Below are 22,258 nucleotides of genomic sequence, written 5' to 3'. Positions count from 1 at the left end.
TTTTTAAATCTTAAACCTTCACTTCAAAAACAGAGAGAGAGAGAGAAATAAAACAAACCACATCATAAATTATCCTGCTGGTGAGGCTTCCCGGCAAGACACATTCTGGTCTCATTTTCTGCACTGTCTTTTAGATGTTGCAATACTGTCCTGGAAGCGTTGAAGAGACAGAAAAACCTGTTGCTCGATGGGTTCACATCCGCCTTTCAGAAATGTTGCTTGACACGGTGCGTCTATTGACTGATACGATCTCACAAAGTTTATCTGATTAGTGGTGGCTGTTGCTGACTAACTGTTAAGAAATTGTCAATTAATCCTAACCTAAACTAAGAAGAATCTTATCACTTTGGACTTGACTTCTCGGCTGAATACAATGGGCCAGGTTCTAATCTCATTGTTAAAATGTCCGTGGAATTAATTCTTATTTACACTGGCATAAGCAAGAGCACAGTCAAGAACAGTCAGATAGATCTGCAGTGCAAGGACAAAATTAGGCCTCATTTGATGTTTAGCTGTCCTAAAGCTAGGTTACTTGGCTGCAGGATGATTCCTGTTTTCCCACCCTTGCCCCCTATGCCAGGGGCCAGAAGAGGATGAGTGTAGAAGCTGTTATGCCAGGCGAACCCTCAGATGCACTGGTTTTATGGTGGCTCTACACTGGGATAGTGACAGAACACCGGTGCAGCAGGGGCCAGGGTCTGACCTAACATTTTTCAATTCCACCCCATTTTTGTGCAAGTCATCTCTCCCTCTGCTTTAAGTTGTACCTCTAATTACAGCGCCTAACTCGTATTATGAAAATAAACTCTTCACCTGAAAAAGAATGCTGTAAATCTGAAACCCTTTCATGGGCTGATGTGACTCATACCATCACTCAGGAATAAAATCTGATCCCAGATTAAAGTTAATCATAACCCAGAGTAACAATCTGGCACAAGACAAGTTTGAGAAGAACCTTGCGCTGAACACTTAGGGTCAACTTTAGAGTTGTTCAGACTAGACAGTAGCATATGAGGAGGAAAGACTTTTCAGAGAATGGAAACATCTGAATGATGTCAGTGGAAGCAAAACCCATTTCCCAAGAGCAGGCAGAGACACTTACACCAGAGATTTTGATTCACCCTTTCATAACTGTTTTCTACTGCAACCTCTGTACATTAGCTGAGCAAACTTTGTCATGTTGCTACAGTGCTGGATTATCATCAGGACAAAAAGAAACAAGCCTAGTACACAGGACAGCACAGAGAGGGGAAGTACAGTACAGTAGACAATGCCCAGGACATTAGGCAGAGCACAAGAGGTGACATGCAAGAAGTGAGACACCCAGGACTCTGTCCCTATTGAGTTAAACACACAAATGCTTACAGCACATTCCACTCTGCAGGGTGTATTACAGACTCCCAGCAACCTGATGGTCTAACCCAGGGGTGGCCAACCTGCGGCTCTTCAGAAGTTAATATGCGGCTCCTTGCATAGGCACGGACTCCGGGGCTGGAGCTAGAGATGCTAACTTTCCAATGTGCCGGGGAATGCTCAGTGCTCAATCCCTGCTCTGCCCCAGGCCCTGCCCCCACTCCACCCCTTCCCCCGAGCCAGCCATGCCCTCACTCTCCCCTCCGCCACCAGAGCCTCCTGCACACCGCGTATGATCAGGGTCCGGAGGTGCTCATCGGTGCGAGGCACTGGGAGCGGGGCGGGGGAGCTGATTGGGGGCTGCTGACACATTACTGTGGCTCTTTGGCAATGTACATTGATAAATTCTGGTTCCTTCTCCCGCTCAGGTTGGCCACCCTTGGTCTAACCTACCACATGCTTATGAGGGAGCTAACAGCAGCTTCTGTAACAAACCAGGGCCACAGCCGGTAGCTCATCAAAACACACATTTACAACACCCCTGTGCTCAAAGATTCCCAGAATGGAGCTGAGCCATCTCCTCCCTGCCCCCTTTGGGGGATTCGCACTCCAGGGACTGCAACTGTGCCTGGCCTCTCTGCTGGGCCCGATGGGAGGAGACTCACTCTCCTCACACCCCCAACCACAATCCAGACCCGCATGTTCGTATTAGAGGTGGACCCTGGGTCTTAAAGTTCAAATCCAGATTGGGAGTCATCCTTCCCCAAAGCGTGAGGGGCTTGGGACGGAAGCACTGAGTAGGCGCCATGTAACAGAGAGGACTGACCAGCTCTGAAGTTTAGAGAAGGTTCCTCCCCAACATTCAGGGGGATTTGCCCCCAGGCCACTCCCAGGTTTGCACCACCGCTGGCACAATGTGAAGCACTTCACAGGTGCTAGGTATTATTAGCATGATGCTGACTTTCTCTAAATCCTGCCCTCAGGCTCTGCTGCTAGCCAGGAACTTCCCCATTTCAGCCCTTGGCGTTCCTACACAGCCCTAACTGGTAACACTCCACTCAAATGCCATCTCCAAATTCAAAGGGTCAAGTGGAGGATTTTAAACAGGAACTGCCTCCTGTAGGTGAACCACAATGAAGTCATCTAACACTCGAACATCAGAACCTGTTGCTATGGAAAAGACTGTGGTTCAGAGACGCAGTCTGTTCAGCAGCAAGATCTCTATATTTTCCCCTCTTGCAGGAGCTTTATTTAAAATAACTGAGCTGGTAATTTGGAGGACAAATACTGTCAGGGCCAAATCCTGCCCTCAGACGGTGGCAACTCTCACTGAAGTCAAGGGGTGCTACGCCCGTGTAACTGAGATCAGAACCAGGCCCTAAGACCTACCTTCAAAGAATTGAGCTCTTCAAAATCACTTACTGCCATCACTGCTCTAAGATGGGGGTGGGCAAACTTTTTGGCCCGAGAGCCACATCTGGGTATGGAAATTGTATGGCAGGCCATGAATGCTCATGAAATTGGGGTTGGGGTGTGGGAGGGGGTGCGGGCTCTCGGGAGGGGCCAGAAATGAGGAGTTCAAGGTGCGGGAGGGGGCTCTGGGCTGGGACAGGGGGGTTGGAGTGTAGGGGGGAAGGTGAGGGCTCCAGCTGGAGGTGCGGGCTCTGGGGTGGGGCTGGGGGTGCAGGAGGGAGCTCTGGGCTGGGACCAAGGAGTTAGGAGAGTGGGAGGGGGATCAGGGCTGGGGCAAGGGGTTGCAGCGCGGAAGGGGGTCATGGAGCCGGCTCCGGGTGGTGCTTACCTCAAGCAGCTCCCAGAAGCAGTGGCATGTCCCCGCTCCGGCTCCTACGTGGAGGCGCAGCCAGGCAGCTCTGCATGCTGCCACGTATGCAGGCACCACCGCTGCAGCTCCCACTGGCCATGGCACCCGGCCAATGGGAGCTGCGGGGGCGGTGCTTGGGGCGGAGACAGCACACGGAGCCCCCTTGCTGCCCCTACATATAGGGAGCAGGAAGGGGGACATGCTGCTTCCGGGAGCTGTGCAGAGCCACAGCATACGCTGAGTGGGGCAAGCCCCCGACCCTGCTCCCTGGCTACAGTGCCAGAGCAGGGCAAGCCCCCAACCCCGCTCACCAACGGGAGCTTGAGGGACGGATTAAAACATCTGAAGGGTCGGATATGGCCCAGGGCCGTAGTTTGCCCATCTCTGCTCTAAGACAAGTTTATGGGTCCATTGTATGAATAGTTCACCCATCCTGTACTCTCTAGGAGTAAATAGGGCCAGAACAAGGCCTGTAAACTACTTAATGTGGGTCTTCTGCACAAGGGTGAATTTCACTCTATAAGCTAGGAGCTGGGCATATTCTGATAGCAATGGACAGTACAACTCTCCTTCCCTGACCATCAGCCCCCCAAACCCCAAAATCTTCTGTATTTTCCTTTCTTAGGACTATGGATTTTCTTTTCCTAGCTTACCTTAGAGTTTTATACTGCCACTCATCACCATAGCATCCGAGCACATTTTTCCCATCATAAACTAGGAAAGCAGGAAACTTTATTACGCACGGAACTCATTTCTAATTCACAAAAACAACGTAAGTGTCCAAAAAGATCTGGCCCACGCTCCAGCTTGAAGATGCAGGGCCAGAATCTGATCGCTGTCACACTGATGTAAATCCGGTGTCACCCCAATGGGCAGAGCTAGTCTAACAGACAAAATCAGAATCCAGTCAACAATACTTAATAAATCCTACGAGCCACCTGATTCTCTTTACTGGTCCTTGTCTAGAATACTGTATCTTGATCTAGTCTGTAATATCAGATCCAGAGACAGATGCTTAAGAGACCACAGCTGTCAGTGGCTTTCTGATTTGTTGCTGATAGCTAACTTTGGTTTACTTTTGATGATACATCTTCTAATACCAACATTCAACAATATGTTGAAGGTGAGAATCATACTTTTGAGATTTTAGTCATATATCCTGTTCGTTTTCTATGATCTTGCTCTGCTAACCATCACTGGTGTATATTAACTAAGACACTGCTCTAGGGCATACGTACACAAAAAGTTTGTACATTCAGGCTCAGAGTAAATGTTAATAACATTTATGTGGAATAACGTGGAATTTTATAAGGACAGTTATGAAATTGAATTATTTTCCCTCTAATTCTGATACTGGCGAGCACCTTCAAGTTTCACTACTCTCCAACGGGACTATATCTGTGCACGTGCTGATATAACACTCAATTTCACTGACTAGGCCCTGGTCTACACTACACTCATGCTGGTATAACTGTGTTGCTCAGGTGTGGAAAATCCACACCCCTAAATGACGCAGTTATGCCAACCGAACTCCTGGGGTAGACAGCGCTGTGTCAACAGGAGGACATCTCCTGTGACATAGCTACCACCTCCCGTGTTGGCAGAGTACCTATGCCAATGGGAGAAGCTCTCTCGTTGGTGTAGGTAGCGTCTTCACTAAGCGCTACAGCAGCGCTCTAAGTGTAGACAAGTCCCGAGTGTCCAGAGGCCTGTATAAAGATCTGGAACCCAAGAGGACAGGAGCTGTACAAACAAATATGAAGACATGGTCCCTAATCCTCAAATCTTACAACGTAAGACGACAAGGGTCATGAGAAAAGAGGATAGATATTACACACAGTTACCATTTTGAGCAGAGTAAGAGAGAGGGAGGAATCAGAGATGACCACCTGAAGCACATGGAGAATGGTGGTGTCAACACTGGCAGAGAAGAGGGTCGGAAAAAGTTGCAGAAGGAAAAAAAAAACAAGGAAGCAGATTTGCCCATATTAAGTAAGTATAAATTGATGGTAAGACATCCAGGAAGAGGTATCTGAGACAGGCGGAGATGTAAGATTGAATGGAGAGGGGCAGAGTGGGAGTGGGGAAGACAACAGGCAAATCATCAGCAAAAAGAGAGCAGACGAAATCATGTGAGGAGACGAGCTCACCCAGAGAGAGGGCGTAAAAGGAGAAGTTCTGGTTATATAAAATTAAGGGGAAACATTCATAAAGGCTTCTTGTAATGTGGCATTTGGGGGATTTTTAATATAGAATTTCCTGGCTCTGCAGCGTTTGTGTATTTTAAACTACAATGTCCTATTTAGATTTTCTCCCTTACAACCTTAACTCCTGCTTAATATAATTTGAACTGTGAATCATACAAAGGGCATTAGTGCATTATTCTCCGTCATTGCCTGGTCTTCTTCCTCTTGCGTATGCTGCACTGTGCTCCTTCTGAGACTACAATTTCTCTGCGTAATACCCACACCCCGACGTCAACCGGGGAAACGAAGAGGAAATAATACAAGAAGAGATGGGCCAAAAGTAAAACCCAGATCCTAATAGTCCCGTCCTTTGTGGAAAACGGGATCTGAATCTGAATTTTGCAGCTGGTTCTAAGGGTACGACTACACTGCAATCAGACCACCTCAGCTGGCCTGTGCCAGTTGTTCGAGCTAAGGGGCTGTTTAATTGTGGCATAGAGATTTGGGTCCCACCAGCAGGGTCCTAGAGCCCGGGCTCCACACCGAGCCCACACATCTAAAAAATGGGAAAGCTCCTGGCAAGGATAACTTGAATGCAGAGTTGTTCAAGGTAAATCCTAAATTAGCAGCCAGCATCTCTCCTAGCCGCTCTATTTACATCAGTCTGGGAAAGGGGAAAAGTGCCGGATGAGTGGAACAATGTGAAGATACCAAAGAAAGGAACTCTCAGTGATTGTAATAACTGGCGTGGTATCACACTTTTATCTGTGCCAGGCAAAGTATTGTGTAAGATCATAGTCCAGCTTATATCAGAGGCAGTTGATAGCGCTCTCAGAAAAGAGCAAGCCGGTTTTCAGAAAGGGAGTGGATGCACAGACCAGATCGTCACGCTATGAAACATAACAGAACAGTGCTTAGAATGGCAACAGCAACTCTACATGAATTTCATAGACGTTGAGAAGGCTGTTGATAGCATTCACAGGACCAGCCTACGGTGCATTCTGCGGGCATATGGAATTCCCTTCCGTATAATCAACATCATCAAAAGCTTCTACTTCAACTTTACATGCAGTGTTGATCACAGAGAGCTCAGTTTTGAAGTCAAAACAGAAGTATGTCAGGGGTGTCTCATGTCTGCAATCCTCTTCAACATTGCCATCGACTGGGTCATGCAGCATACAACAGGAGACATGCCAAGAAGCATTAAATGGACACTCTTCTCATCCCTTGAAGACCTGGACTTTGCAGATGATGTCACTCTCCTATCACATACCCAACACCATATACAAGAAAAAAATAACTCGACTCAACGCATTCAGCCAGCAAATTGGACTGAAAATCAACCACAATAAGATAGATATCATGACCTCTAATATTGCCTCACCATCACCAGTACGGATACAGGATTATGTTCTCAACAATGTGGAAACATTCACATACACCTGTACCCCGATATAACGCAACCCGATATAACACGAATTCGGATATAACGCGGTAAAGCAGCACTCCGACTGGGTGGGGCTGCGCGCTCCGGCGGATCAAAGCAAGTTCGATATAATGCGCTTTCACCTATAACGCGGTAAGATTTTTTGGCTCCCGAGGACAGCGTTATATCGGGGTAGAGGTGTACTTGGGCAGCACCATCCGCCAGGATGGTGGAACAAGCCAGGACATCCGGAACAGAATCAATAAAGCCAGGAACACCTTCAGGAGCTTAAATACAGTCTGGAAATCATCAAAATACAAACACCAAAACCAAACACAAGATTTATCAGAGCTGCGTGCTTTCAACACTACTTTATAGTGCAGAATGCTGGAGAATGAGAAAGTCTGACATGTCCAAACTGTCTTCATTCCATACAACCTGCCTCAGAAAAATCCTCCGTATCTTTTGGCCCAGAACAATCTCAAACCAAGATCTATTGACACAGTGCAGCCAAGAGGATCTGAGCACCATCATTGCCAGGAGGCGCTGGAGATGGATCAGTCACGTGCTTCGGATAGAAACGGATTCCACTACCAGAGTAGCAATAAGATGGACACCTGAAGGCAAGTGAAAACAAGGCTGCCCGAAAACAACATGGCGAAGAGCTGTGGAAGCCGAGCTGAAAAGCCTGGGGCACAGCACATTGAAAGACTTGCCAGAAACAGACAGGAGTGGAGGAGCTTCGTCACTGCCCTAAATGTCAGAGGCATAATAGGAATATCTGATGATGATGATGATGATGATGGAGCCCAAGCCTCACAAGCCTGAGTCAGCTGGCATGGGCCAGCCACGGGTTTTTAATTGTAATCTAGACATAACCTTCCCGGCCAAACCCAAACCCTGTATCCATGGCCCTTGGGAAAATTCAGAGATGGCTCCAAACTTGGCAACTTGGGCCCATATCTAGATACAAGGAATTCCGAAAATGATGCTGTACATAGAACCTAACTCACAGCAGGCCTGGTATTCTCAACATTCCCATACCTGCCACTGGAAAAAAAATGACTATGGATCAAACAAACTGCAAACATTAGAGTGACATTTTCTGCCAGTATGTTGAACACAGAATCACAGGGTTAGAAGAGACCACAAGGGTCAGTCTAACCCCTTGCCAAGATGCAGGATTTGTTGCGTCTAAACCACCCAAGACAGATGGCTCCAGCCTCCTTTTGGAAACCGCCAGTGAAGGAGCTTCCACAACCTCCCTAAGCGTCTGTTCCATTGTCCTGCTGTTCTTACAGTAAGGAGGTTTTTCCTGAGATTTAATCTAAATTTGCTAAATTTACCTCCTGTTTCCCCTGTGACACTAACGGCTTTGCACAGCTCCGTTTACAGTCTCTTAGCCACAGAACTCCTTCATCGTTGCAGCACAAATGAAAATGTGTGCAACCAGCTAGCCCTGGCACACAGACCTAATGGTGAGACAAGCTGGGGAAATCAGCACGGTTATTCTGAGCTTCTTGCTTTGGTGTTTTAACCACCTCTCCCCCATTCCCATCCCTCAGCTGCCCAGGCCTTGTATCATGGTCATCGCTCATCCGGCCAAGATCTAAATGGAAATTCTTCGGAAACCAGTTATCACTTACAGGATGGGTCACCAGAGAGAGACCAGAGACACTCAGCTTGCGAGTGAAAGGCATGTGCCCTTGTGGGCTGCTGAAACCACTTCTATTAAAAACACCAAAACATTCTGGTTGACTGAAATGTTCTAAATGGCAAGATTTAGGCTCAGTTCCTGTGGGTAAGTGCAGCCTTTGACAAGAATCTTTCAAGCAACTCCGAATGAATGAGAAAAACAAACCAAGAAAAAGTGTGTCATTCAAGAGCTATTTGCTTTGCTAGTTTCCCCTGACTGAACCCTCCTGCCAGCAAATAAAATGCTGAGCTTTCATTAGATCCACTACGCACCGGTTCTTTGAACTGATCACATTTTGCAATAATGGGCAGAAGATCTCTTTTTTCCACATCATTATGGTGGCTGCAACGTTTCTGAAGTGACCTTTTTTTTCCCCCCAATCTGCATGCGATTTATTTATTTTATTTTTTTGCTGGTGAAAGGTGCAAGATTCACAGCCCAAAAAGACCAAATACCCCTATTTGTCAACAGAATGGGTACAGCATGGGCAGTGATGGTGAAAGCATCCCCAATTCTCTGCCACCAGTGTGGGACCATGTGTAGGAGTGAACAAGGAGTTCACTGTTGATAACCCAGTCAATCTTTGGCCTCACTGAAGCTCCAGCAAGGGGCACAAGCAGGGCTAATTGTGAAGATTTTGGTGATGAAATGCACCACAAGACTAAGACACAAAGCAGGCAAACTGGCAACCAAATGCTAACAGCTTTCAGTCACTACTTACCTGGGTTAGATTCAAACTGGAAGACTATGGCTGAAAAACTTGCTAAACTGTTACCAATCCACCAAGGTATCCAGTCCCTCTACAATACCACTGTATAACTCCAGGTATAATATATATAAAATACCATTGTGTAACACACCCACCCACCCACAGAGAGTTACACAATGGTATTTTATATATATTACACCTGGAGTTATACAGTAGTATGTATATACACACACACACACACACTCATCCTGATTGTCTGGTCACTTTAGCTTTTCATCCTATAAACCGTAAATTAATATAAAGAAATACGTAAATAAATTGCACATCCTATCAAAGCTTCCCCAACATGGGAAATATTTTAGATCTTGAAATAAATAAGAAACGTACATATCAGCATGATGGAGGTAAATTATGAATGTCCAATTCTGTACCTATTCAGATAACGTCACCCAAGATGTCTTGGCCTATATAAAGTGTTTGTTATACTGTATAGATATTTTAAACATGTGAACCAGAGTCACTAAAACTATTACAAAATCACTTCTTCCTAAATATCAGAAAGGCAAATGACACCTCAGATCCCTCATTACTGTACTGTGCATGCAGATAGGTGTCAAGGTCCTGGGGCTCACCCCTGACTATCTCACCTTCACTGTGGTCCTGTTATCCAGGTCCCTCCCCTACTATCGACATTTGCTTGGAAGCTATTTTCAGCTCTTTGAATGTCTCAATTTTTCTGGTGTTCTTTTCTCCAGATTCCTAGTCCTGTTCACTAACATCATTCTGGTCTCCAGACTTCTACATTTACTATAAATAAGCACCAAAGAGCCAAATCTTGGATTCTCTGCGCATCCCAGACTATTGGAGATCGGGGTGTGCAAGGAACACAAGACCAGGTACATACAAAGCTTCACTGAAACTCTCTGTCTAAAGCAGTGATGCTCAGACTGACGCTCGCTCATGCGCCACAAGTGGCTTTTTAATGGGTCTCCAGCGGCTCTTTGCAGCACCTGATATTAAAACACTGGGTAATTTAATTAAATCATTAACCAATCAAGATGCTTTTAGTATGTTATTAACCAATTAAGTTAAATTAATTTATTTGCTGTGAGAATTGTGTGTGTGTGTATATATATATATATATACACACACACACACATACATACATATACACATACATACATACACACACACACACTTTAAACAGTATGACGGGGAAGTACTTCTGTTTATATTTTTATATATATATTATAAAAATATAAACACAAGTACTTCCCCGTCATACTGTTTAAATATGACTAGCACTATAGTAAATGAAACAATGAATTCACACCACTACAGCTCTTTTGGGTAATGTTGGTTGCTAATTTTGCTCCTGAACCACTGAGATCTGAGTATCACAGATCTAAAGTATTTATATGGTCTCCCTTGCACAGTATCTGAATACACCACCACCTTTATTGTATTTATCCTTGTATTTATCCAGGCATAAATCAATATAGTGTGTAAACACAACGTTCAAAGTCAAAATGGCCTTTCCAAGGTTTCTTACTTGGAAAGTTATGTGCTCTGTTAAACAGAAACATAAGCTAAAGTGGAAGGGTCCCAGCTGTAGCTCCAAATCACGCTGTAGATCTAAATCATAGGACTTTTCTGTGTATATAAGGGCAGATTTTAAAGTCTTATCAAGTACAACCAAAGGTTCCTGTTTAATGCACAGTAAACAATGTGCAGATTTTTATTCTGCACTTGCCAGGGTGCACTTAGTCTGTGCAAAATAAGCAAACAGCCCAAGGAAGCGGATATAGTGCTAACGCGGATTCCACAAAGAGGGAACCCACCGAGTGTAACAATGTTTTTAAAAAAGTAGTGACATTTGCAACGCTGTAAAGGGTTAAACCTGGGCTGCGATTTGAGGGTCTGCAGAGCTCGAGGGGCAGAAGCAGAGGCCGTTTGAGAATTACACATACTGTAGTCATAACAGTAAAACAGTGAGCAATTTATTTTCTCACTCATTCGGAGCAGACGCCCCAGCCCCCAGATGTAATCATCTCTCGGGGGCAGAGACTGGCTCTGCACACACGCATCTCCGAGGGGCCCCTTGGGCCATACCGCAATGCACAGTCAATAGAAGAAGAATGAACAGGATGCACCCAAACCTCGGTGCACTGAAAAGGGGGGCGCGTTTGCGCCACGGATTAAGGCACCCAACGGTGGAATCTGGTCCCCCCCGTCTGGAAACGGGGCTCGTGGGGTGCCGGGAGGGGAGGCAGTGAAATGATTGTAGCCCTAAGGCGAGGAGTAAGCAGGGGGCGAATACAGACGCAATCGGGGGAGAGGGAGGCCTTAGGACTCGGCGGGCGGCGGTGATCAGAGCCCGGGCGCCCAGCCCGCTCCCCCCACCTATGGGTTCCCAGCAGCCGCCCGGTCTGAGTCAATGGGAGCTGTTACGGGAAAGGGCCGGAGCCCGGCCGGGCTCGGGTCCAGGTCCAGGTCCAGCCCGGGGTCCCGGGCCGCGCTCACCCACCTTGCCGGGCAGCGAGCCCGCCACGTGCAGCAGCAGCGCTCCCACCAGCCAGCCGGGCCCCATCCTGCAGCCCCGCCGCGCCACTCGCCCAGCAGAGCCCGCGGCGCCGCGACTGAAACCCGCCGCGGGGAGCCAGCCGAGGGGTGGAGCGGGGCGGCGCCGGCTCTAGGACATCCCCCCGGGGCTGAGCGCAAGCCAGCGCCGGCCTCGGCCCCTCCCTCCCTGCTAAGGAGTGGGGGCTGCTAGGAAAAGCCCCCCCAGGGGGCCAGATGTCCTGATTTTATAGGGACAGACCCGATACTTGGAGCTTTTTCTTATAGAAGGGCCTATTACACCCCCCCCCCACACACACACACACACACACACACACACCGTCCCGATTTTTCACACTTGCTATCTGGCATCCTACCTCCCGCCCCAAGCACTCCTTGCCTTGCCTGGAGCGGGGGCAGCTGCGGCCCTGCAGGGTGGGAAGTACTTGAGGGGGGCAGAAATATCCGAGGTGGGGTTGCAGGAGGCTGATCCAATCCCCCAAAGGTCAGTCCCGTCTCTGCATGGCGCAGGATGGCTCGGCTCGCAGGTGCCTTGGGCTTAGGGCAGGGCAAATGGGGCTCCCCCAAGGCTTGGGCCAGCTCAGGGCCAGCGCTAGCCCAAAGCAAGAATATTTTTGCTGCCCGCTCAGGACTACTGCTTGCCTTGCATTGTTTCCACAAACCAAAAATATCCCACCCCAACCTGCACTAATACAGGGGGTAAAGAGTTCTCATTAAATGAGATGAATGGGATTTGGGGGGGGCAATACTAAAGTGAGGCCCTTTCCACCTGATGTAGCCCTGTCTACACTACAAACGTGTGGGTATAACTCCGGTTTGCTCAGCGACGCAGTTATCCCGAGCGGACCAAACTCCTGGTGTAGACAGAGCTGTGTCGACAAGAAGCCTTCTCCCACTGATATAGCTACCACCTCTCAGGGAGGAGGATTAAGTACGTCAGTGGTTCTCAAACTTTTGTCCTGGTGACTCCTTTCACACAGCAAGACTCTGAGTGCAACCCCCCCCCCTTATAAATTAAAAACACTTAAATATATTTAACATCATTATAAATGCAGGAGGCAAAGCGGGGTTTGAAGTGGAGGCTGACAGCTCGCGACCGCCCCATGTAATAACCTTGCGACCCCCTGAGGGCTCCCAACCCCCAGTTTGAGAACCCCTGAACTACACTAATGGGCGACCCCCCCCCCCCCATGGGCGTAGGTAGGATCTTCACTAAGCACTACAGTGGTGCAGCTGCTGTGCTGTAAGTGTAGACAAGCCCTTCGTCACTACTGCCCGGATTAGACAGATTCCTCCAGAGCAGATGACACATTTTTCCCTTCCAGCACTCCACCCATGAACTGCAGTACAATCAGCTACACCTATCTGATGGGAATCTAATCCCTGGGGCCTTGTGTACACTGGGGAAGTGACTCATGATAGAAAACATGTTACCTAGCTACCAAGCACCATTTTGTCTTTAGTCAGACAAAGAGAATGGTGTTTAAGAACAGGTCTGCTACTTGTGATTAACCCTAGGGTACCTTTCCAAGGTTAACTATGACCAGCTAACTGGCTTTAAAACATGAGAGTAAACATGACTTAGCACCTAGTGTAGACAGAGACAGGGCATGTTTAAAAACATGGTAGCTGATTGTGGTTAATGCCCCGCTCCTCTCCAGAGTTAACCATGACTGAGTAACACAATCCCTGGGTGGGAGTGGGGAAAACCGTGACCAGCTAGTAAGTTTTTACACATGCTTTGTCCTGCTCTACACTAGCCCCTGTCATATTTGACATCAAGATACATTTTCCCATTGTAGACACAGCCTATGAGTATAATAAATGTTTCCGTGTCTGAATTTACTCTGTAGCAAAAACTGTCATGTTTTATGGGCCAAACACTACTCCCCTTACTCATGGGAATATTCCCACAGTCTTTAAGTCACCTCTTGGGAAGGGAGAGAAGGTGGGGTTCAGATTAGGGGGAAGGGGTGAAGATAGGAACAATACAGCAGGGTGGAGTGGAGATGGGAAGTGTAGTCTCAGCGGGAATTTCTCCAGCTCATTGGTCCCTTTTCTGTTTCCCTTTCATTATTTATTTCTCTGATCTGCTATTTTGCCTCTCTTAACATTCCAGCTTTTTTCCAATCCCTTCTACAGCTTCATCATCCACCAAATATGCTTTTAAAACTTGTGATGTGGGGGGGGGGGGGGTGGGAATCACACTCTAAGCAACCCACACGGTCACTGTACAAACATCTGTGAAATTGCTCCAGTGGTTATTTGCAGGGTAATAAATCAGCTATTACATACATTCCAGGGGAGGCAAGGTGCAGACTGAACATCATAAACTATGATGTAATCTCATGCTCCATGAAGGATAAATTTGGTTCACACTTCAGCACTCATTTGAGTATCTGGGCTTCAGCTCTTCAATCCAGTACTCCTATCTTGGGGGGGGTGTGGGTGTGTGTGTGTGCACAGCCACTGACAAGAAGGTATATTGGGGGATCCCTATATGAGGGGAAAGGGGCCTGCTGGCATGGTAGACAAGGGGGAAAATGAAGGTTCACACAAAGCACCTGCCATGGAGCTGGAACGGGGGACCCTGCTATAGGGGGAAGGAGAGAACGGAAGTTATATAAACACTTGCCACCGGGAAGGGGGAAGAAGGAATGGGTGTGCCCAAAAAGCCACTAGCAGGTGGAGATTGTGGGGAGTTTCAGGGAGTCCCTGAAATAGAGGGGAATGGGAGAGGGGTGCCTAGGGAACTCGTTGGAGGGAATGGAGGGATGCCAGGAGGCCCTGGTGTATGCGATACACTCGGCCTACCAAAGCGAATAAGTGTGCAAACCCCTACTAAGATCAGAAAGACTCTCAGTGACTGCAGCGGCCTTGGTCCTGTCTCCATCTCACCCTAATTAAAATAAACCATAGCATTAACCCAGGGCCAGCCTCACTCTCTTTGTCCCGCTCCCCAGTTCTGCTCCATTTTTTCTTAGGCACACACACAGGTTTGAACTTGGGGGTTGTTTGGGGGGAGGAAATAAGTAAGTTCCCTCAATCTAATATCTCAGCCCTTGTGAAGAAGATGATTGTGATGTCCGAAATTTACCTTTACCCCCTCCCGTCACAACGCTATAGCTATATTTTATACATTACCTCTGGTGCACGCAATACATTTTAGCACAAGATCTCTATGGCTACATCTGCCCTTCTGTTCTAATTAGAAAGGGGAACTTTCCGTTCTGAGCCTGAATTGAATTTACACTGAAGTTTATTGACACCCAGATGAAAACTTCTTGAAAGCTTCTGCCCAAATTGTGTAAATAAGCCTTAATGGCAGAGGTGAAGGTAAGCCGGTACGCTGGGCCGGACCGTACCAGCTTCCCCAGGCCAGCGATTTAAAGGGCCTGGGGCTCCCCGCAGCGGCCGGAGCCCCAGGCCCTTTAAATTGCCACCACAGTCCTGCTGCCAGAGCCCCTGGGTGGCGGAGGCGGTGATTTAAAGAGCCCTTTATATAACCACCAGAGCCCCCGGCTGCCACTGCTACTCCAGGGGCTCTGGCAGGGATTTAAAGGGCCTGGGGTTCTGGCCGCTGCTGGATTTAAAGGGGCGGTAGCGGCGGTCAGAGCCCCGGGCCCTTTAAATCTCCGCCAGAGCCCCAAGCCCCGGGGTAGCGGCGGCAGCCAGGAGCTCCTGGCGGTCCGTCAGCAATTTAAAGGGCCCGGGGCTCTCCTGCGGCCGGGAGCCACTGGCCCTTTAAATCACCACTGGAGCCCTGGGCTGCCGCCATTACCCCGGGGGCTCCAGCAGCGGGGCTCAGGCAGCGATTTAAAGGGCTTGGGGCTCCACTGCAGTAGTGGCAGCTGGAGCCCCAGGCCCTTTAAATGGCCCCCTAGCCCCGGGGCTCCCAGCCGCCTCTGCAGCTGGTAGCTCCAGGGGTGATTTAAAGGGCCTGGGGGTCCCTGCCGCTACCACAGCTAGAGCCCTGGGCCCTTTAAATCAAGACTTAAAGGGCCCGGGGATTTAAAGGCCCCGCCTCTTCGGGTTGAGGCCCCGCCCCCCGCTCAGGACTCCGGAGTACTGGTACGTCTTTTAAGTTACATTCATCCCTGCTTAATGGGAACGAGAATCAGACCCTTTGGATGTGAATTGCATTCCCTGGTGATGAGGGAACCTGCAGCTGCCAAACTGCTGTCTTAAAGGTTAAAATTGTTTGGTCTTTGAAACAGGAAAAAATAAAAAACCTTTTCATTTTCCTGGGACCCATCTGGTTCTTTAACACTTGCTTAATTACAGGGCACTTTATACAAACTTTCATCAAGAATATCAAAAAGCAAAGTGTGCCCACAGGCTAATCCACATTTAATTTTTTCCATTACAAAAGTTAGCAAAATTGTCATTTTAACCAACTACACTAGATCTAGCAAAAAAATGCATTCAATCCCCCTTGAAAAAACTATTGTATTAACCAGATTAACATATGCACAGGGCACACACCTCTATAACTAATTCCATTATTGTGGAAAACCCTTACAATCACAGTCACATGAGCATTGTTATTCAGAACCGCGTCGGTGTTCATAGCTGAAAGAAGAGTCATTTCTCCATAACCCATGCTGAGCCCTGGGAAACAATGAGGCACCCGTGGTTAAAATGAAGAAAGTCTGGGCAAATTTTGTCCTCTGTGGTTTCACTTCCTTCTTGCATCTTAGTTTAACGACAATATTTGGTGAGCTGGCCTTCTGCTGCACAATATCAAGAAGTTTTAGCGAGAAATGTTATTTCGATTTGCTTCCGTCTTCACCACCATGTGCAACTTCCACTGAAGACGAGTACTAAGAACAGTAGAGACCCAGACTGTTACCTTTTAGTTTTAGGAGCAGCATGTCTTCTGCATGTAACAAACAAGTACAACAGAGCAGGCCCACACCAGAGGTTTCTTTAACTTTGCAGAGGAGCCGAAGACACGTGCAGCAGCAATAGCAACTGGTGTTGAGCAGCACAGAAGATTTCTGGAGAGGAAAGGAGAATTCAAGAAGGAATATGTGAAGGAGCTGCCCATGTTTGGGCCTAGCGCCATTTTGCAAATGAATTAGAGGCAGCGAGTCAGGATGGTGGGATTCTCCGGCTTGCTCTGCCTTACTGCGTCCTCAGAAAGTCACACTCTCTGTGCCTCTGGTCCCAACCATAACATAGTTCTTCTCTCCATCACATGGGTCACGCGAGGCTTAACCAATGTTTGGAAAGTGCACTGAGTCTCAGATAAACGGCAGGTTGAAAACTAACATAAGGACAGTGCTTAATTTGTAATGAAAGAGGTAACTGACAGGGCAAGCCCAGAGGTGACAGGGCTCTGAACTGCCAAGCCCAGAGGTGACAGGGCTCTGAACTGCCAAGCCCAGAGGTGACAGGGCTCTGAACTGGCACAGATTAAGCCCTGCATAAGGAAATACTTCTCCACACAATGCACAGTCAGCCTGGGGAATGTATTGTGGGGGGATACTTTTGGCTTTCACAACACAACTGGGTACATTCATGGGGGATAGGTCCATCAATGGTTATTAGTCAAGATGATCAGGGATGCAACCCCAACCTTCACGTATCCCTAAACCTCCAACTTCCAGAAGCTGGAACTGGTGGACAGGGGATGGATCACTTGAAATTACCCTGTTCTGTTCATTCCCTCTGAAGCATCTGGCACTGGCCACTGTCAGAGACAGGATAATGGGCTTGCTGGACCATTAGTCTGATGCAGTATGACCGTTCTTATGAATGCACTAGAGAAGCACAATTATCCGTCACTGTATTCTGTCCAATATAAAAACTACTGAGTCGGTAGTAATTCTGTGGGTCCTCTTTTGTTGTTGTTGTTGTTGTTAAACCTATCAAGAAACACTTTGTCATGTAACTCATTTTCCATAATCATGTGAAAGCGCGGTCAGCACTGATGCATTACATTTACAATTATAGACTTAGCAGCATGAGAGTTTAGCATCTTGCGTAATTTGATCACAAAACTTGAGAGGTTTTTTTAAAAAATAATATGTAAATAAGCGCTTCCCAGATCACCACCTGCACTTCTTCCAAACGCAGCAGAAACGGGCATGGTTTTAGGAAACCAGCAATGTGGCATTAAAAAAAAAAAAAATCTTTGTTTGTTTTGGAAAACCTTTTGTTTTCCTTATACAACCATATCCATATTCGCCAGGCCTGCTTAATTCAGACTCGGAGGCAAAGTTCACTTTCAGTACAACATCTAAATATTCAAAACCCTTTGGCTTGTACTGGAGAAGGCCATGATGTAGTAGCACTGCCAATCCCAAACATCAAAACCCTGGAGTCTGAATTGAAAGAAACGTGGACCCCTTTTTTAGATACATTTGGATAAAACACATGTACAGAGGGCTCAAAGAATGCCAGACTCCATTCTCTTTTCCCCTCCCTCTTGGACTCCTCTTCCCTCTTCTCCCTATTCATGTATGTCTTCTCCTATTTTATTTCTATCATGTTATGTCTATCTAGTAGTGTCTGGTTTTGTATTGTCCGGTCTTGCAGCTTTGACAGGTTCTGAAACAGCATAATTGCATTGGAGAGCCCGTGAAGCATGCAGTATTGGGAAATATATACAAGCTGTAAGTCATTTACCTTTTTGTACTTTTCATTGTCAGTTTTCTTTATCAAAATCAAAAAGTTAATCACGGAAGTCCACCTTGAGTCCAGCTTCAAACTATTCATGAGATTGGCTTAAAAAGAAAAATCATGAATAAATGTTGGGTTTGTTTTATTTACACTCTAGTATCTGTGCCTCGAGGGCACACTTAGGTCATGTTTCCAAGCTTTTATCCACTACCGTCAGGGCTGAGATTCTCATGTGATCACATGACTCCAGGAGCTGGGACTTTCAGAAAAAAAAAGGTTGTGAGAATAGCAATAAAATCCCAAGAATTGGCAACAATGATAGGAACAACACAACTACAGATAGAGGATTCAGAGATAGGCCCCAATCTTCAGTCTTTGGATCCTGACTTGAATTTTCATAATGGATTTATATCATTCAGTTATGAAGATGGGGCAACTGTAGGGTTGGATCAGAATCCAAAAGTCCTCAGAGTTTTGGAGTGTTCAAACGTGGGGTTTGGATTCAGTCCCATCTGTAACTGGACGTGCGGAGGAGAAGTGGAGAGAAATATTTGATGTGATCCATAAGTGTAAATCCTTCTTGTTACTATTGACGATTCTCTTGTTTCCTGGATGAAATCAATTCTATGACACCTTGTACCAAAGTGCTCCCATGACCCCCAACCATCCTTCCAGCATCTGAGACAATAAGGCATTCATGGCTCCCCAATGCACTGGATATCACTAGCACAATTGGCATCTGTGTAGCTTTAGTCTTCAAGAGCTTCTCTGCAAGACATCACTTCTCAGTGGCAGTGGTAGGGTGATGAAATTCCTTGCCCTCCTCCTCCACCGGAATCATTACATCACTTCCTGGAAACGATTCTGTCTCCTGCTGCGGATAATGCATTGCAAGTTCGTTTTCCTCCATGTTTTCTTGAGCCTTAGCATCATTTTCACATCCTCTAACCGCGCAGTTCTTGCTGACGGGCACTTCCGAAATGGATCCCACAATCACAGTGTCGGCTTTCATTATGTATATTTTGTCTGCGGAAGGAAGCAGATAGCAATCAGTCCTGAGCATTACTAATGATCATTTCTGGTGCTAGCCAGAGACGGTTCCCTCTGTTGCAACGCTTGGATGCCTATCTGAAGTTTCCCAAAGTTCAGAGGTGTGCAGATCTGGCCCATCTAGACCATAATTCCCCTCTATAATTAATGGTTAAGCCATATTGGCCTTTGGTATGTGCCCCACTAGTTATGAACAGTAAGTCTTGGATATTCATAAGGCACCTTTCATTTGGAATCTAAGTACTGAACACAGAGAATGAAAGAGAGGGCTGTGGAAAGGCCATGTGCAAGAGAGCTGGATATTTCATACTATAACATTTCCAAATTTTTTGGATCATGCAGAAAGTTTTGGGTCAATATTTGTTCGCGTCCCCTGCAAATCTCAGCTGTGATTACTGAACCACCTTCCCCTCCACCAGCAACATAAACTATGTTTCAAGTTCTTCTCTAACCGAAAGACGTGTTTGCTGCTTAACAATGCTTTTGCAAGGGCCAGAGAAATTAATAACGCCAGCAAACAGGATGCAAGAGTCTTCTACAACCCCAGGGCATATGCTCTAGGTGGTTTTTTGCTTTAATCTACAGCGACGCCAATAGCGGCATGAAAAGGCTGCCTTTAAGCAAAGTTTTCAATTGACAGGAAACTCAGATAGCTGTAACAAGAGAGATAATTGAACTCTGTTTTTAGGTCTTGCACAGGAGACTTGGTATCAGGGGTCAGGCAATGCAGGATCAACTACGCTGGAAAGGGTATTTTAGGACAGATTTGTAGGACATGAACGTAGTGTCCAACATGTTAAACCTGGTCCTGATGGGAAAGGGAATTCAAGGCCTTCATTAGGACTTGAATGGCACACTCCACCCCAGAGGTCACTGCAGTTCGGTGGTGCTGGGGGGGGGGGGCATGTGAGGGCAGGGAGGTGTACCTGGAGATGACAGGCCTTACAGACTTTACATTGTTATCATAGAATCATAGAAGATTAGGATTGGAAGAGACCACCTCAGGAGGTCATCTAGTCCAACCCCCTGCCCAAAGCAGGACCAACCCCAACTAAATCATCCCAGCCAGGGCTTTGTCAAGCCGGGCCTTAAAAACCTCTAAGGATGGAGATTCCACCACCTCCCTAGGGAACCCATTCCAGTGCTTCACCACCCTCCTAGTGAAATAGTGTTTCCTAATATCCAACCTAGACCTCCCGCACTGCAACTTGAGACCATTGCTCCTTGTTCTGTCATCTGCCACCATTGAGAACAGCCGAGCTCCATCCTCTTTGGAACCCCCCTTCACGTAGTTGAAGGCTGCTATCAAATCCCCGCTCACTCTTCTCTTCTGCAGACTAAACTAGCCCAGTTTCCTCAGCCTCTTCTCATAAGTCATGTGCCCCAGCCCCCGGATCATTTTCATTGCCCTCTGCTGGACTCTCTCCAATTTGTCCACATCCTTTCTGTAGTGGGAGGCCCAAAACTGGACGCAATATTCCAGATGTGGCCTCACCAGTGCCAAATAGAGGGGAGTACAACACTTCATAATTATCCAATATGCACCCAGTCCAAAACACAGAAAAGCCCATCTTCGTGCAGCTCTTTTCTGTGAATGAGTAGACGAGTTGAGTATGGGAAAGGGAAGCTGCATTTCAACCCGTCCATCTGCCATTAGCCTTCTTGGCAACAAGGGCACACTGCTGACTCATATCCAGCTTCTCATCCTGGCTCTATGATGAAACTTCACAACGCTGCTGTCCCTCAAGTCAGTATGTTTGTAACTCAGGAACAACAGGCAAGCGTTCCGGCACATCTTACTGATGCAAAGGTCCTTTTCTGCAGAAGTTACAAGTGCATCACTCACAGGGTGGGAAAGTTCTGGTGCATTTGCAGGACCTATGAAAGGCACTTAGTTCCAAAAGGTCAGCACTAACAAGGACAGGGTAGCTTAGATTGGGAGCGGACTTCCATGGAATACCGTACCATGACCTGGCACCAAGATGCTACTGGAATAAGTGAGTTATGTAAACTAGGCCTGGCAGCCAAGTTCTCTGTGGACTGTTAATTCAGAGCTGTTTGCAGAACTCTGACAGGATGCCATGACGTCCAAACATACTATCAGTTTGAAAACTGGCACACAACAGGCCTGCACTTTAATGATAACCTTTCCTGGTGGAGTACAGTATAGGAGCTTTGTTCCAAAAACCATACTGCCGTGACCACACAGTGCCCTCTAATCAACATCACTTAAAAGTGTTTCTCAGCATTTGCACCGGGCATGAAGAGAGCATGGATTGCATACAATACAGCAGTGGTTCTCAACCAGGGGTCTGCAGAGGTCTGCCAGGGCAGCGGTACATCAACTCCTCTAGATATTCACCTAGTTTTACAACAGGCTACATAAAAAGCACCAGTGAAGCCAGTACAAACTAAAATTTCATACAGACAACGTCTTGTTTATACTGCTCTATATATTATACAATGAAGTATAAGTACAATATATATATTCCAATTGATTTATTTTATAATTATATGGTAAAAATGAGAAAGTCAGCAAATTTTCAGTAAGAAATGTGCTGTGACATTTTGATGTCCGATTCTGTAAGCAAGTGGTTTTTAAGTGAGGTGAAACTTGGGGGTATGCAAGACAATCAGCCTCCTGAAAGGGGTACAGTAGTCGGGAAAGGTTGAGAGCCACTGCAATACCCCACATTTCCTCACTTTGCATATTATCTGACAACCAGGCTTTGAAATGACCCCGGTCACTAATAAAGACCCTTCCTCATTACACATCTGCTTAAACAAATAAAGGGAAGCTCTCAAACCA

At 46.9% G+C, this 22,258-nt stretch overlaps 2 protein-coding genes across 5 annotated transcripts in view; both read right to left on the bottom strand.

Moving 5' to 3' along the window:
- The window catches only part of TNFRSF1B (TNF receptor superfamily member 1B), a 38,284-nt gene extending 26,328 nt beyond the window's left edge, over positions 1-11,956 (bottom strand). The window contains exon 1 of the mRNA XM_005292804.5: positions 11,720-11,956. Within this exon, the coding sequence (XP_005292861.1) occupies positions 11,720-11,782 (63 nt within the window). The 5' untranslated portion in view covers positions 11,783-11,956. The remainder of the gene's footprint in view (positions 1-11,719) is intronic.
- Positions 11,957-16,104: 4,148 nt separating this feature from the next.
- The window catches only part of TNFRSF8 (TNF receptor superfamily member 8), a 39,116-nt gene continuing 32,962 nt past the window's right edge, over positions 16,105-22,258 (bottom strand). For all 4 annotated transcript variants that reach the window (XM_065574922.1, XM_065574921.1, XM_065574920.1 and 1 more), the window contains one exon: positions 16,105-19,425. In XM_065574922.1, the coding sequence (XP_065430994.1) occupies positions 19,178-19,425 (248 nt within the window). In that variant the 3' untranslated portion in view covers positions 16,105-19,177. The remainder of the gene's footprint in view (positions 19,426-22,258) is intronic.

This window comes from Chrysemys picta, chromosome 21, assembly GCF_011386835.1.
Source record: "Chrysemys picta bellii isolate R12L10 chromosome 21, ASM1138683v2, whole genome shotgun sequence".
In the NCBI taxonomy this organism is placed as follows: domain Eukaryota; kingdom Metazoa; phylum Chordata; order Testudines; family Emydidae; genus Chrysemys; species Chrysemys picta.
Note: the sequence above shows the minus strand (reverse complement) of the source record. Positions and strands in the feature narration are given on the sequence as shown.